We start from the raw sequence: 13,679 nt of genomic DNA, 5'->3' as shown, positions 1-13,679 counted from the left end.
TTTATAAATTTTTCTAATTTTTTCTAAATTTCAATTTTTAAAATTAAGCATTGTTTAATATAATATTTATTAAACAACTTATAATATGTAGACAATTTTTATTTTTCTATTTGACGTAATTTTTAATATTTTTAAATAAATTTTTGCTTATCTCTTTAAATATTTTAAACATATTTTTATCTTTTTACTTCAGTTTAAAATTATTTTTATTTTATTTTTAATTTTAATTTAACTTTTTAATTTAAATAACTTTGCATTCCATTTTAACATGTAAGAATTAATATTTTAAAAATAATTTTTGAATTATTTATAATTATAATGAAATGATATATATACACAATAATTTATCAAATAGATTTTAATTTAAATATTATGTTTTATGATATTTTCATACCAATTTTTTAATATAAATTATTGAAAATGATAATTATTGAAAAACAATGTGAAAAATAGTCAATTTCTCAAATATTATTACAGAAAAATATATGTATTTTGTATAACAATATAAAAATAATTGTACATGTTTTAACGTTTTACATTAAAAATTTAGATTATGTATTATCATTGCGTTATACAATATCATATATTTAATTAATTTTTAATTTTTTAATTTTTAATTAATAAAAATAACATATTTAGAAATATATGAATAATAATGTATACATATGTTAAAATGTTTAAAATAATAATAATGTATATATGATGTATTTAAAATGTTTAAAAATAACTAAAGTCGAGATATTTTTAATCAGTAAGATAATAAGATATAAAACATAATATATATATATTATAGATAATATATAAATTATTTTTTTTTAATTTATAACAAATAAAATTGTTATATGAAACTTTTGTATATATAGTATGGTAAAAATTGTATTCTAATATTTTGTTAATATAATAAAATAAGGAGTTAAGTGACATAGGAATTTTATTCCAATGTTTCGTTGCTGATATCTTCACTAGGGGTTAATATCACATTATATGGTTTATAACCGGAAGCTTCGAACTATAATTATATAAAACCGAATCGTGAAAATTTAAAATTCTTTAAAATAAATAATTGAGAGGTGAAAAGTGAATTTAGAAGTGAGAGATCAACGCAAATAAGTAGTGAGAATAAAGTATAGTATTGAGAACAATGTACAGCTCAATTAAAATCACGTGAACGAATATCACAAATGGTTGAATAAAATAACCAATGAATAAAAGTCTTTACATGTCTTTTATAATATTTTATATTATTTAAAGTCATATCAAATAAGATTGTGGAGAGGTGTAAGTCGTAATAGTAATTTTGTAGTGAAATATAAAGACGTATTAGTGTCCGCCCTTTTTCATTAAAAAATGGTACCATCATGTTTCGAAGTGATCCTTGTCGGTTTCATCCTTATTTTACCTTTCTTATACGAAATGAGCAGGACCTTTCGTTACTATTTCAAGATTTCGTTCTACTGTGGATATATGATGATAAATTCATTTTTATTGCTCCCAATTTTGATGTTACGACCAAGAAACGTAAAAAACTATCTGTTAGTAATTATACTATTTTTGAAAATATAAACTTTGTTTATTTTACTACTTTTGTGTTTTATTTTGTTCTTTTTCTATTTTACCCACTTCATTAATCGTATTTTTATTTTGATTAATTTTTTTTTTTAAAAACGATATGTTGTAGGACAAATTTATTGAACGGTGGTGATATAGCCTATGAGCGGCAGTTCCAAACAGTGACGATAATTATTTGAAACACACCCTACAAATGTCATGTAAATTAGAAAATAATATAAATTATAAAATTAATTTTTTTAATTTATATATAATAATTTTAAAAAGAAGCAAATTTAAATATTAAAAATACATAAAAGGTAAAGTGTTTATATAAAAATATTAAATGTAAAATCTAACAAAAATTTAAAAAAAATAATAAAAATATAAAAAAAAATTTAAAAGGCTTATATATATAAAATATATGTAATTTTTAGTATTTAGATATATTATATTATATTTCAATTAAAATAACATGTAATTATTATTTAAGTACATATTTTAATTATCACATTTAAGTTTTATTTTTATATATGATTTATTTTATATATAATTTTTATATATTTTGTTATTTTTTATTGAATATATGTAATATATAACAAATAATTAATAATGTATAAAAAAAAGAATAATTAAAATGACTTATGAAAATTATATATCATATCTTGTACAAAAAAAATAATCCACCATTTGTCAATAATTTTGTCACTATTATAATAATTTATTTTATTTATACTAATTAATAATACTTTATTAATTGTAAATAACATATGAAATATAATTTTAGATTAGGATCACTTATGTGTTCTTGGCTTACTAAATTCTTAGGAGTACATTGGGAATTAAGGGGGAAAGAACATTTAGAACAAGAAAGAGCATGTATAATAGTAGCAAATCATCAAAGTTCTTTAGATGTATTGGGAATGTTCAATATATGGCCAATAATGGGAAAGTGTACAGCTGTAGGAAAAAAAGAAATTTTATATGCATGGCCATTTGGTTTAGCCGCTTGGTTTTGTGGAATGATATTTATAGATAGAATGAATTCAGAAAAAGCTCATTCAGTTATTAATAATGCTACAAATTATATTAAAGAAAAAAAGGTAATTCAATTTATTTGATGCAAAAATCCAAAAAATAATTTATAGTTCTGTATATATTTATTTTTTCTACTATTATATATCTTTTATATAGATAAAATTATGGATATTTCCTGAAGGAACTAGACGCAATACTGGTAAAATTTATCCATTTAAAAAAGGTGCTTTTCATGTTGCTATACGTTTTCAATTACCTATATTACCAGTTGTATTTTCCTCTTACTATTTTTTATCTTCTGAAGAAAAGAAATTTGATCCTGGTAAGTTTTTATCATATAAACAATAAAATTAATAACAAATATTAATTAAGAACTAATGATCTTAAGGTCGTGTTATTATAACAACATTACCACCAATATCTACAAAAGGATTAAAAACAGATGATACTGAACATTTAATGGAAATAACACGAAACATTATGATGGAAGCTTTTCATGCAACTAGTCGTGAAATACAGTTTTCAAATGCTTCTGCTACTTCCTAAAGTAAAGCAGTTATTTTATTGTATAAATAAATTTTATATTCATTCATATCTTGATCATAATTAAGTCTCAGCTTGTAAATCAAAAACTAATATTCTCTATTTTATTTATCAATACTTTGTTAAATTTAAATATTTTAATATTTTATGAAATATTTATCCATTTTGTATAGAAAATATGTGCTAGAAACACTTAGTTATTGTTATAGCTGATTTTAATTCACAATTTCTTTTATTTATTTTCATCAAATCTTTTTTCATGTAAATCACAATTCATCTTTATATAAAATTTATGAATTTTATATATATATGAAAATAGAAATACTAATTTTTTCTTACTTAAAAAAAATATAATAAAACATTTTCTACAAAAATGAAAATATTTAAGTATAAACAATGATTTCATTTTATATATCTGAATAGTTTAACTAGATAAAAAATTCAAAAAATAAAAATCTGTATTTCGTTCAACGATTTAACGTGTAAATCACGTAATAAATGTTGCTTCGAAAGCGCTAAATAGGCTAGACAAATCTATTTTCATGAAAACTAACTATATTTGTAAAGTTTTATCTCAAAAACTATTTTGTGAATTTATATTTATATCATATATTTATATTAACAAAAAGTAATTCTGCAATATGATAAATATATTAATATTCAAAAAATATATTTTATAGCCAGTATTTCAAAACCGTAAATTCAATTCATTTCACTTGAATATGACGATTATGTACTTACAGTTTTTGACTTAACTCGTTGGACGAATTATAGATTCAAATTCTATATATGTTTTATAATATAAAATATACTTTATTTAGTATTTTATAAACATTTTTAAATATATATTTCATGCTTTCACTCATTCATATGCACGTGATTTAATATATAAGTAATACTATTTATTCATATTTTACACTTTTAATAAAATTTTTATATGAATTATCAGATTTTAAAGAATTTTAAATCTTATAATGATAAATTTGAATTTTTTAAGATTTGAGAGAAAGCAATAAATATAAACAATATCCGATTTATTCTAAAAACAAATAGTAATTATAAAAAAAAATTATATGAAAAATATTTTGTCTCGCACATAAATATTCGCATATTCATGTAACTTTTACTAATCCTTATAAATAATAATTATATTATATGCAAAATTGGATTTACTAATAGTAATTATATAGCTTTTTCTAGTTATTTTCATTGATTAATAATATCAATATTTATTATGGTAAATTATATTGAATTTTTGCAAAATTTAAAATATTACACAATTGTTTATATATTTATGATTATTTATTAATAAAAATTTATGTATTAAAATTGACAAAAAATGTTATTTCGAAATACAAATAAATTCAAGAAAATAAATTTTATCTTTTAATAGTTTTATAATTTGCATGTCAAAAGTATTAACAAATGTAAGTTTAATTTTAAGTCAGAAGCTATATTTGTAAATACAATGGTAATAACCTCTAAGTATGAATTATATATTATAAAAAAATATATGTTTTTCTGCTTTTTATAAAAGTTTTTATTTTATGTATATAATAAATCTTCATTAAATAAAATATATATCAGTTTGAAATATTTAATATAATAGAATTATTATTATCCAAATTTCTAAATCTATAGAAATTTTAACTAAAAAATATTTTATATATATATTAAATGTAAATCATTTATATATAATATATAATCATTTATCTAAATTAAATTAAATTTTAAATTAATTTAAGTAAAACATACATTTATTTATTTATTTATTTATATTATTATTTATTTAATATCTCAAAATTATTTGAATGTTACAGTTTATTGTTATAAAGTATTATATTCAATTCTTACTAGTGTATAATATTGTAAATATATATATATATATATTTACTGACTGGATATTTTTCTTATGTATATTATTATGTAAAAAACTAAGTACATCAAAACAAATAAAATTTATGTTTGTATTAAGTAAAATATCATGTATTTAAGTAAAACCATTTTAAAATAAATATATTACTACACTAAAATAATTCATTTATATTATAATTTATATGATAAATAATACTATTATAAATAAATAAATCGAACAATAATCTAAAATAAATAAATATAGAATAAATAATCTTTTGCATACAATATATACAAATATTAATGAAATCATTATATGTTATTTAACGATATATATTTGAATATGCACATTTTATTGTATTTTTTAAATTATTATATTTGCATACATGCATGTTACATAGAACATATTTTAAATTAAATTTTCTACATTTAATTATAAATATGCAGAAAAGAATTTTATATGTTAATTTTTTGTATATTTTATATATTTTATATTTTAATTTTTATATAAAAAAATTTATATTATATTTTTAATTTATTAAATTTTTGGAACTTATTAGAATATTAAAAACTTTTTAAAAATTTTTATTTATATAAACATTTTAATTTTCTTTACTATTAAAATTATTAATTTTTAATTATTAATTAATTTTTTTATTATTATTATCGATTTATTAAATATTTTAAGACACGTTTAACGAAATGTATAAAGCGATATATTTGGACATAAGTGACATCGAAATATATCGAAATATATTTCGATATGTATATCATTTATCAAAATATATATATAACTTGATATTAACAATAATTTTAACAATAATGTATACATATTGTTTTTAAAAACACAAACATGTATTCATTATTATTGATATTATTATATATATTAAAGCAAAAGTTAATGAATTAAATGTTTAAAAAAATACAAAATAAAACATTAGTTTAGTTATCTACATTATTTTTGATCTCAAAATAAGATTAATATATGATTAAAATACATGAACTAAAATATATATATGAATATATTAATATATAAGTATTGATATTAAGTAAAGTTGTACGAAACATAAATAAATTAAATTTTAAATATCTATATATTTTTGAAGGCATAATTATGTATATAAGTTTATTTGTATGAGTTTTATTACAAGTAATAATAAATCAACAATGTACATTGGAAAATTGATTTACAGTATATTAATAAAAAATAAAAATACTTTATAAATTTAATATTACAATAATTATTGAAAATATAATTTTCAATAATTAAAAATAATAAAGATTTTTATTTGAATAAAAATACACCATTTTTAAAATTTTTATATAATAGAAACATAATTTTGTTTATAAAATCAATAAGTATTCAAACTTATATATAAAAGCATTTTTATATTTTAATATTTTACATGTAGATTGGTTTGTACATTAATAACTTATAAAATAATAAACTTATATATTCATAAATATGAAATTAAGAATAATCTGATAATCCAGCAGCTTTTTTCTCCTGACTTTCTGTCCATGCTTTGGCTATTGTCTTTTTTATTTCATCATCTCCTTCTTGATACATTTTCTTCATTAAATTCATCAAACTAGTACCAGGATCATTATCTTCACCAATGTCTGGAACTGAAGATGTTTTTGATTCCTTGATTCTTTTTTCTATTCCTGTTACATGTGACCAATGCTTAGCAATTTTTTTGGCAAGAGACACAACCACCATATCTGTTTTAGTTTTAACAGTACTATTATCTGTATTAATATCTTCACATAAATTATTAATTGTTAAACTATAATTTTTATTATCTAATCCAAGAACATGCAGATCTAAAGATTTTTCAGTAAAATTACAAATCACAGCTTCTTTAGGTAATTGATGTACATCTTTCAATGTAATGTACAATTTTACTGTGGTATTTGTTTGATCCCAACCATAATTATTAAGTTTAACTTCATAACATTTTTTAGAGGAATTAGATACTACATTAGATGATATTGTATGAGATATTTTATTTTCTTCAATTAATCTTGCTAATTCTGTTTGTAATTTTCTAATTTCAAGATTAAGAATATCTTTACTTCTTTGACGACTTGCTTGTTGAAGTAAATTATTAAATTCTTCAATATCCAATTTTAACTGTAAAATAAAATTTATTTGTTGTTTCTAGATTATTTCTTCAATGAAAACTTTTTATATAATTTTATTTAAAATATTATTGTAATTATTATTAATTGTTATTATAATTATTATAATTATTAAATAACTATAAAAAAATCTAATATTTTATTTTTACAAATCACAATATATATTTTGAGTAATTTAGTAATTATATATAATTTATATATATAATATTTCGAAATATCGCTATTTTATTTTTTATAATCACACACACAACAATTATCTCTTTATACAAAAATGTTATGTCCTTCTATTATTATAATAATAGAAGTAATGTAAAAAATAAAAACATTTTTTTACTTACCTCGTCAGCTCTTTTCGACATTGTTTCTTTCAAAATAACCACAAATAAAATTTCAATACTTATTAGTAAGAAAAAAAGTTTAGCACTTGATTATATTTTCGATTATAATGTTGAAATCACAAAATTTGAGATTTTTGTGTTATATATTTCACTTAATCAACTTGACGATTGAAAATCAACTGCACGTTTTACAAACCGTTCAGTTGCACGAACGCACGAACGATAGAAATCTCTGGAAACTTCAAAAACCTGTAAAATATAGAATAGAAATCTTCTTACTTGGAATTATGTATATTATAGTATTTAAAAAAAAAAACATATATTGTTAACATACAATATTATGAAATGTTTTTGCAATTTTGTTTCGAAATTAAACATTTTTATTAAAATATTTGTTAAAATTTTATGTTATTATTAAATTTTTAATTAGTACATACACATATGCTACATCAAATTTTCAAAAAAAAATACAAAATTTGCTTTCATTGTATTTTAAAATAAAAAATTAATCTTTTAATATTAAAACATTGTAATTGATTATCAAATTTTTCATTTTTAATAAAAAACATTTGAAATATTATAATTTTAATATATCATAATTTTTTTTATAATTGTTAATTATTGTCATATCGCACATAAAAATATTATGTAAAATATTAGAATATATTATAAATGAAATAATAAATATTAGTAAATAAGAATTTTCTTATTTCTTGTATGGTTTTCCAAAGCAAACATAATATTGCATTGTGATTGGTTCATTCAAAATTGATTGACATTTTACTTGCGGGTAAAATCTGTTTTTATATAAGAATTATTATTAAAATGGATAATATTTATTCATTAGATACTTCTCATGTAGAAAAGGATTTGGAATATAAAAAATCTATTCATAAACGACGATCTTCTGTTTTCCAAAGTCGTCAAATTATATTTGACGAATGTGAAGGTTAGTTAATCCATTATTCTATATTTTTTATTATAGATCATTTAAATAATTTCAATGATGTGTGAGATTTTATGAATGATATAATCAATGATATATTTCTAATTAATTTATAATATAAATGATGTTTTATAATTAAAGGTACAGAAGATAAAGAGACAGTTGAAAATAGAGAAGATATAAAATGTGTATCTAATACAACACAAGAAAAAGTTTTTAATTTAGAAGAATATATAATTAATTTAAGAAATGAAAGAAAAGAATGGATAGAAACTTTGAAACAAAGAAAAACACAACGAAAGAATCTTACAAAGCAAAAATTATGTTTAGAAAATCAAGAACAACTTTTGGATCTAAATATTTTATCAGAATATGAAAAAACCTTTGTTACAGCACGGCCGAGTTATCAACATATTTGCAAAAATTATGAAAAACTATCAGATATGCTTGTGAAATTATCAGTGTTATACAATTTAGCTTATAAATTAAATCAAAGATTCATTTCACAAATGGAAAGAAGACTATGTAAAATTACTGATAAAATAATCAAAATATCAGAATCATGATATTATAAAGATTGCTATACATTAAAAATCTTTAAAACAAGATTAATTATTGTTATACAAATGTACAATTTTTTTATATTAATTAAAATAAATATAATTATACATAATTGAAATAAACAAATGTTTGGTTTTTGTACAAAATCAATTCATATTTTACATATAAATATTTATAAGTAAAAATAAATAAAAAAACAAATAAAAAAAATTGTAATTTGAGTAAATATTTACTTAAATATTTACTCATAAATACTCAAAGAACAAATATTTTTCTTTGGTATTAGGAAATTTATGATTCATGCAATAAAAAAATGATAATAGAATTATATTTGTATTGAAACAAACATTTGTTTCAATTCTTATCATATTGACATAATTAATGTTTTAAATAACTTAAAATAGAATACAGAAACCAATAGAGCTGTCATCTATGCAAGTGAAAACTTTTTCGTCTTGTTGCTTTTCTTTCTTTTTGAGATAAATATTCTTTTCTTGATGTACTATTATGTAATTCCAATATATGATTTATTTTTCTGACAATTTCTTCAGCAGTCATTGAATCAGCTTCAAATTCGTGATTTTTAAATGATGCAGATTGATGTAAAGATTGCATTTGTCCAGATGATACTGCAAAAAAAAAAATAGAATATTTTTGAAATTATTGGTCAAATTCTGTTATATATATTTGCATAGATGAAGTGAGCAAACCTAAAATGTCAGAAGTAGAAGAGCGTGGTGTATAAACTAATGTAAAAATTGTTTTTGATCCTTTTGTTTCTGTTATTTCACACCAGGCAATATTATCTATTTGATAACTAACAGCTCTTTGTCTATTCCAAAAACGACCTGCACCTTTTCCAGTTATTATTGGATTAATTTCAATTTTTTCACCTGATATTCCTAGATATATTTCACTCTTTGTTCTGACTTTGTTAATTATGTATACTCTGTATAAAATATATATTAGTAATTACTAATTACTTTAGTGAATTTAATAAACAAGAAGTACCTGTATGACTGATACAATGGAGCTTCCATAGCGGTGGTATGTCCTTCCATTTTTGCCAAATCTTCAGCAACTTCTTGTTCTTCATTTTGACCTTCTAGAAAATCTTCTTCGCTTCTTAATTCTACCCAACTAAACATATTATGTCGTGCTCTATCACTTGGTTTCATTTCTGCAAGACCTAATGTTGTAAATTCAAATTTAGATATTGTTTCTTTGGGATCTAAGCAGGGTAAATCCCAATCAACTTCTCCATCATCTTCAGTAAAATATAAGCCATATCTTGTAATATCATCTCTAAAAATATTAAAATATCAATATATTTTTTATTAATTATAGATTGATTAAATATATACTACTTCATATACTAATTCATATGGAATTCACACTTTAAAGGATGATCTGGATGTTCATTTGCATATTTATAACAGATTAATCCAATGAATTCTAATACTTTTGCTGTAGCAAGTACAATCATATGGAGAGGATATGTTCTTTGTTTTTTAGGTAACATACACATAAATATCCTATATTTTCTTATAGGAATATCTACTTGTGCCTATAATAAAATTCACATAAATGATATGATAATGACAATTAATAATTTCATTAAAATTTATAGAATTCATAGATACATACACTACCATCAAATTTAGCATATTCTATAAATGGATTTTGTGGCACATTTGGACATTTTTCAAGTTGTTCAGATAAAAGAGAATATCTTTTAGTTTGACCAGTTTTTTTACGAAAATCTTTTCTTTGAAATAATTCTGATTGTTGAGTGACTGGTACAATAGAATCATTTTTCCACTTTACACTGATCTTAGCAGCCTTTTCTCTTTCAAGATCCATTTTCTCTAATCTTTGAGCAGTATTTGTACGTTCTCTATGACTGTATTCCATATCTATATTAATATTAAAATCATATATCTAAAGCATAGATATTTATTCCAAATTTAAATGATTTTTTGATATTTATTTCTATATAATAATAAAATGAAATATTTTTATTTTTCAAGAAAAAAAAAATATTTTTTTATTTTTCAAGAAAAAAAGATGTACCCATTTGTATATCATAAGATTCTGCAAGAGCATCTAGATCTTCATCATCGCTTTCTTCCATGCCAGGATAACATTGTAACATGCCATTTGATTTTAATTGTTTAGGAATATCTTCTCCAAGCATCACCATTTCGCATTGGCCTTTAAGAAATACCATAAGAATAAATTTTGTAAAATTTATAATTATGAATTATTAACAATACATTAAAGAATCTTTAATATTTAACCTAAAGAAAATTTACTATGTACCTGTGTTGTCGGTTGATAAAAAACTATCCCTGATATGTGATAAAAGCCAATGTTCATTATCGTAGAATGCCATTTGATTTCTTTTGATATTTTTGAATCATGAAAAGATTATTCTCAAAATGTCGTTTCACCGTTGTCTTTTCTCTTCACTCATATTACTTTCTATATGTAAACACACTGTTCATGCCACTGATGACAGGTGGCAGCATCTTTATCTATAAAGAGCAATACGTATAATTTCCATATAAATTAAAAAATTTTAGTATATTTATATATTATATTTAATATATTTTAAAGTTTTGTATTTTAAGTAAATATATGTGTAATAAATGAAATGAATTTTATTTAATAAATTTTTATTACTAACGTATTATAACGTATTATAACGTATATATACGTTAGTAATACATATGTATTATATAAATACATATATTTATGTATCGTAATATATATTGTCTTTTATATATTTTTGCATTATGTGATATATATATATATATATATATATACATATATTTTTATCTTTATATTTTTTATTTTATCTTTCAAGAAATTTTTTTTTTAATTTAATAATATTAATTTATAAAATTTACTAAAATAAAATTTAATTTATTAAACTAAGTAAATTTAAAATTAACTAAATTTAAATTAAGCTTTCTTAAATTTCTGTATTTCTTTTTCTTTATTTTGGAACATTTGCATATAGATTCATTTACTCAAACAAATATTTTTAAATGTGAAATTGCCATATTAAACTCTTTTTTTTTATAAATTGGCAAAGTTTATTTTATCCATAAATTACATAAAAAAAAATTTTTAAAAATATTAAATTAGTCAATAGCGTTATGTTGTAGATAATGCTGAAAATTTTAATTTGTTAATAGAAATGTAAAATATAGATATTCTTAATATTCTTAATATTATTAATAAAAATAGTAATATTGAAAGATATATCATTAACTTTGTTATGCGACTAATATTTTCCGCAAATTATATAAAGGCAATATTGAAAATCAATTAATTATTTTTTTTCGATTAAAAAATTTTAAAAGAATTTCAAATAATTTTCTTTTATAAATTTTAACAAGAATTTTTTTTGATTGATTCATTAATGATTATCATAGAGAGTATTTTAATCACAAATTTCCGATTTCTAATCAAGTAATAAATAATCAATTTAAAACAAAATTATGAATAAAAATTATAGATGAATATAATAAAAATAAAATCTTATAATTTTATAATAAAAATATTATAAAAATTAATATAAATTAATATAATTTATTATTTACATAAATATAATAATATAAATAATTTTATAATAATGTAAAATTATTGAAAAACATATTGCATATCGATTGTATTAGTAGATGTACATGTATTGATGTATTAATCATTAATTGATAATTAATTAAAAAGATTAGAAATATAAATTGTTTGAGATTCTAACTTTGACATATGAGTTTAAAAATATAAAATTTTTTAATAATTAATAATTAATTAAATTTTAATAATATATTATATTATATAATAAGAAGTACTTGTTAGGATTTGCGTTAAAGTTAATAATATATTTTTTCTTGCTTTCTGTCTAGGATATGAAATCTTTTATGTGTTTTTATCAATGTTCAAATCAGAGCTTTTATATTCATCCGCAAGATGACGCCACTGATACTAAATACTTATTTCATTTATCTAATATGTAATTAATATAAGTAATATGTAATAAGTAATATTATATAAATAATATAATAATATCTAATATAAGTAATATGTATTTATTTTATATTTCTATATATCAAATTCTATATATATTTTATATTTTTATATATTATATACATGATTATTTTATTTTCGTTTCGTTTCGATATATTTTTATTAAGTTTATATTTTATATTAAATTTTTATATGTTGAATATATATTTTTTATATCATATTTTTATATTTTTAAATTTCAGATGTATATTTTATATATTGATGTACGTTTTTTTTAAGTTATTATATATACGATATATTTAAATTATAATACATATATATATATATTTTTATATATAATAGCTTAAAAAAAGCATGCTCAGATAATTAATATATCAAACTAGATTTAAAAAACGATTAACTTTTATGATAAAGAGATAAGAAAAAATATAAAAGATATAAAATAATTGAATGTATCAAATTTTAGTAAATTTTTCCAAACTATTTTCTTTCAAATTATATTCTTCTAATTACAAAATCAAAAAATTCGTGTTTATATAATAATATTTAAAGAAAAATTTTATTGAATAATTTTTCACTATTTTTTGCCAATTATATTTTCCAATACAAAATTGCAACGGATTTTTGAAAAATTTCGTAATATACATTCTTTCAATAATTAAATATATGGA

General features: G+C 19.1%; 4 protein-coding genes across 7 annotated transcripts; 2 read left to right on the top strand and 2 right to left on the bottom strand.

Annotated features, from left to right (window-relative positions):
• Positions 1-800: 800 nt before the first annotated feature.
• On the top strand, positions 801-4,730 carry LOC107997028 (1-acyl-sn-glycerol-3-phosphate acyltransferase alpha). Its single transcript, XM_017055368.3, has 4 exons — positions 801-1,532; positions 2,336-2,651; positions 2,743-2,908; positions 2,975-4,730. The coding sequence occupies exons 1-4, from the start codon at positions 1,348-1,350 to the stop codon at positions 3,130-3,132; spliced, it is 825 nt and encodes a 274-aa protein (XP_016910857.1). The 5' UTR covers positions 801-1,347; the 3' UTR covers positions 3,133-4,730.
• A 1,350-nt stretch (positions 4,731-6,080) lies between these two features.
• Positions 6,081-7,607, bottom strand: LOC107997027 (calcyclin-binding protein). Its single transcript, XM_017055366.3, has 2 exons — positions 7,467-7,607; positions 6,081-7,120 (listed from the first exon to the last, which is right to left on the bottom strand). The coding sequence occupies exons 1-2, from the start codon at positions 7,485-7,487 to the stop codon at positions 6,455-6,457; spliced, it is 687 nt and encodes a 228-aa protein (XP_016910855.1). The 5' UTR covers positions 7,488-7,607; the 3' UTR covers positions 6,081-6,454.
• A 673-nt stretch (positions 7,608-8,280) lies between these two features.
• On the top strand, positions 8,281-9,099 carry LOC107997022 (uncharacterized). Its single transcript, XM_017055362.3, has 2 exons — positions 8,281-8,415; positions 8,554-9,099. Exons 1-2 carry the CDS (start codon positions 8,292-8,294, stop codon positions 8,976-8,978), a joined length of 549 nt encoding a protein of 182 aa, XP_016910851.1. The 5' UTR covers positions 8,281-8,291; the 3' UTR covers positions 8,979-9,099.
• Positions 9,004-11,499, bottom strand: LOC107997021 (target of rapamycin complex 2 subunit MAPKAP1). 4 transcript variants are annotated; one of them, XM_017055360.3, is made up of 7 exons: positions 11,296-11,499; positions 11,047-11,187; positions 10,621-10,889; positions 10,371-10,540; positions 9,985-10,278; positions 9,684-9,922; positions 9,004-9,602 (listed from the first exon to the last, which is right to left on the bottom strand). In XM_017055360.3, the coding sequence occupies exons 1-7, from the start codon at positions 11,366-11,368 to the stop codon at positions 9,400-9,402; spliced, it is 1,389 nt and encodes a 462-aa protein (XP_016910849.2). In that variant the 5' UTR covers positions 11,369-11,499; the 3' UTR covers positions 9,004-9,399. The 4 variants fall into 4 exon arrangements, with proteins under 4 accessions (XP_016910849.2, XP_028522153.2, XP_016910850.2 ...); XM_028666352.2 differs by having other exon boundaries at positions 10,621-10,914; positions 11,296-11,466; XM_017055361.3 differs by lacking the exon at positions 11,296-11,499 and having other exon boundaries at positions 10,621-10,876.
• Between the last annotated feature and the right edge of the window lie 2,180 nt (positions 11,500-13,679).

Source organism: Apis cerana, linkage group LG3 (genome assembly GCF_029169275.1).
Source record: "Apis cerana isolate GH-2021 linkage group LG3, AcerK_1.0, whole genome shotgun sequence".
NCBI lineage: Eukaryota > Metazoa > Arthropoda > Insecta > Hymenoptera > Apidae > Apis > Apis cerana.
Note: the sequence above shows the minus strand (reverse complement) of the source record. Positions and strands in the feature narration are given on the sequence as shown.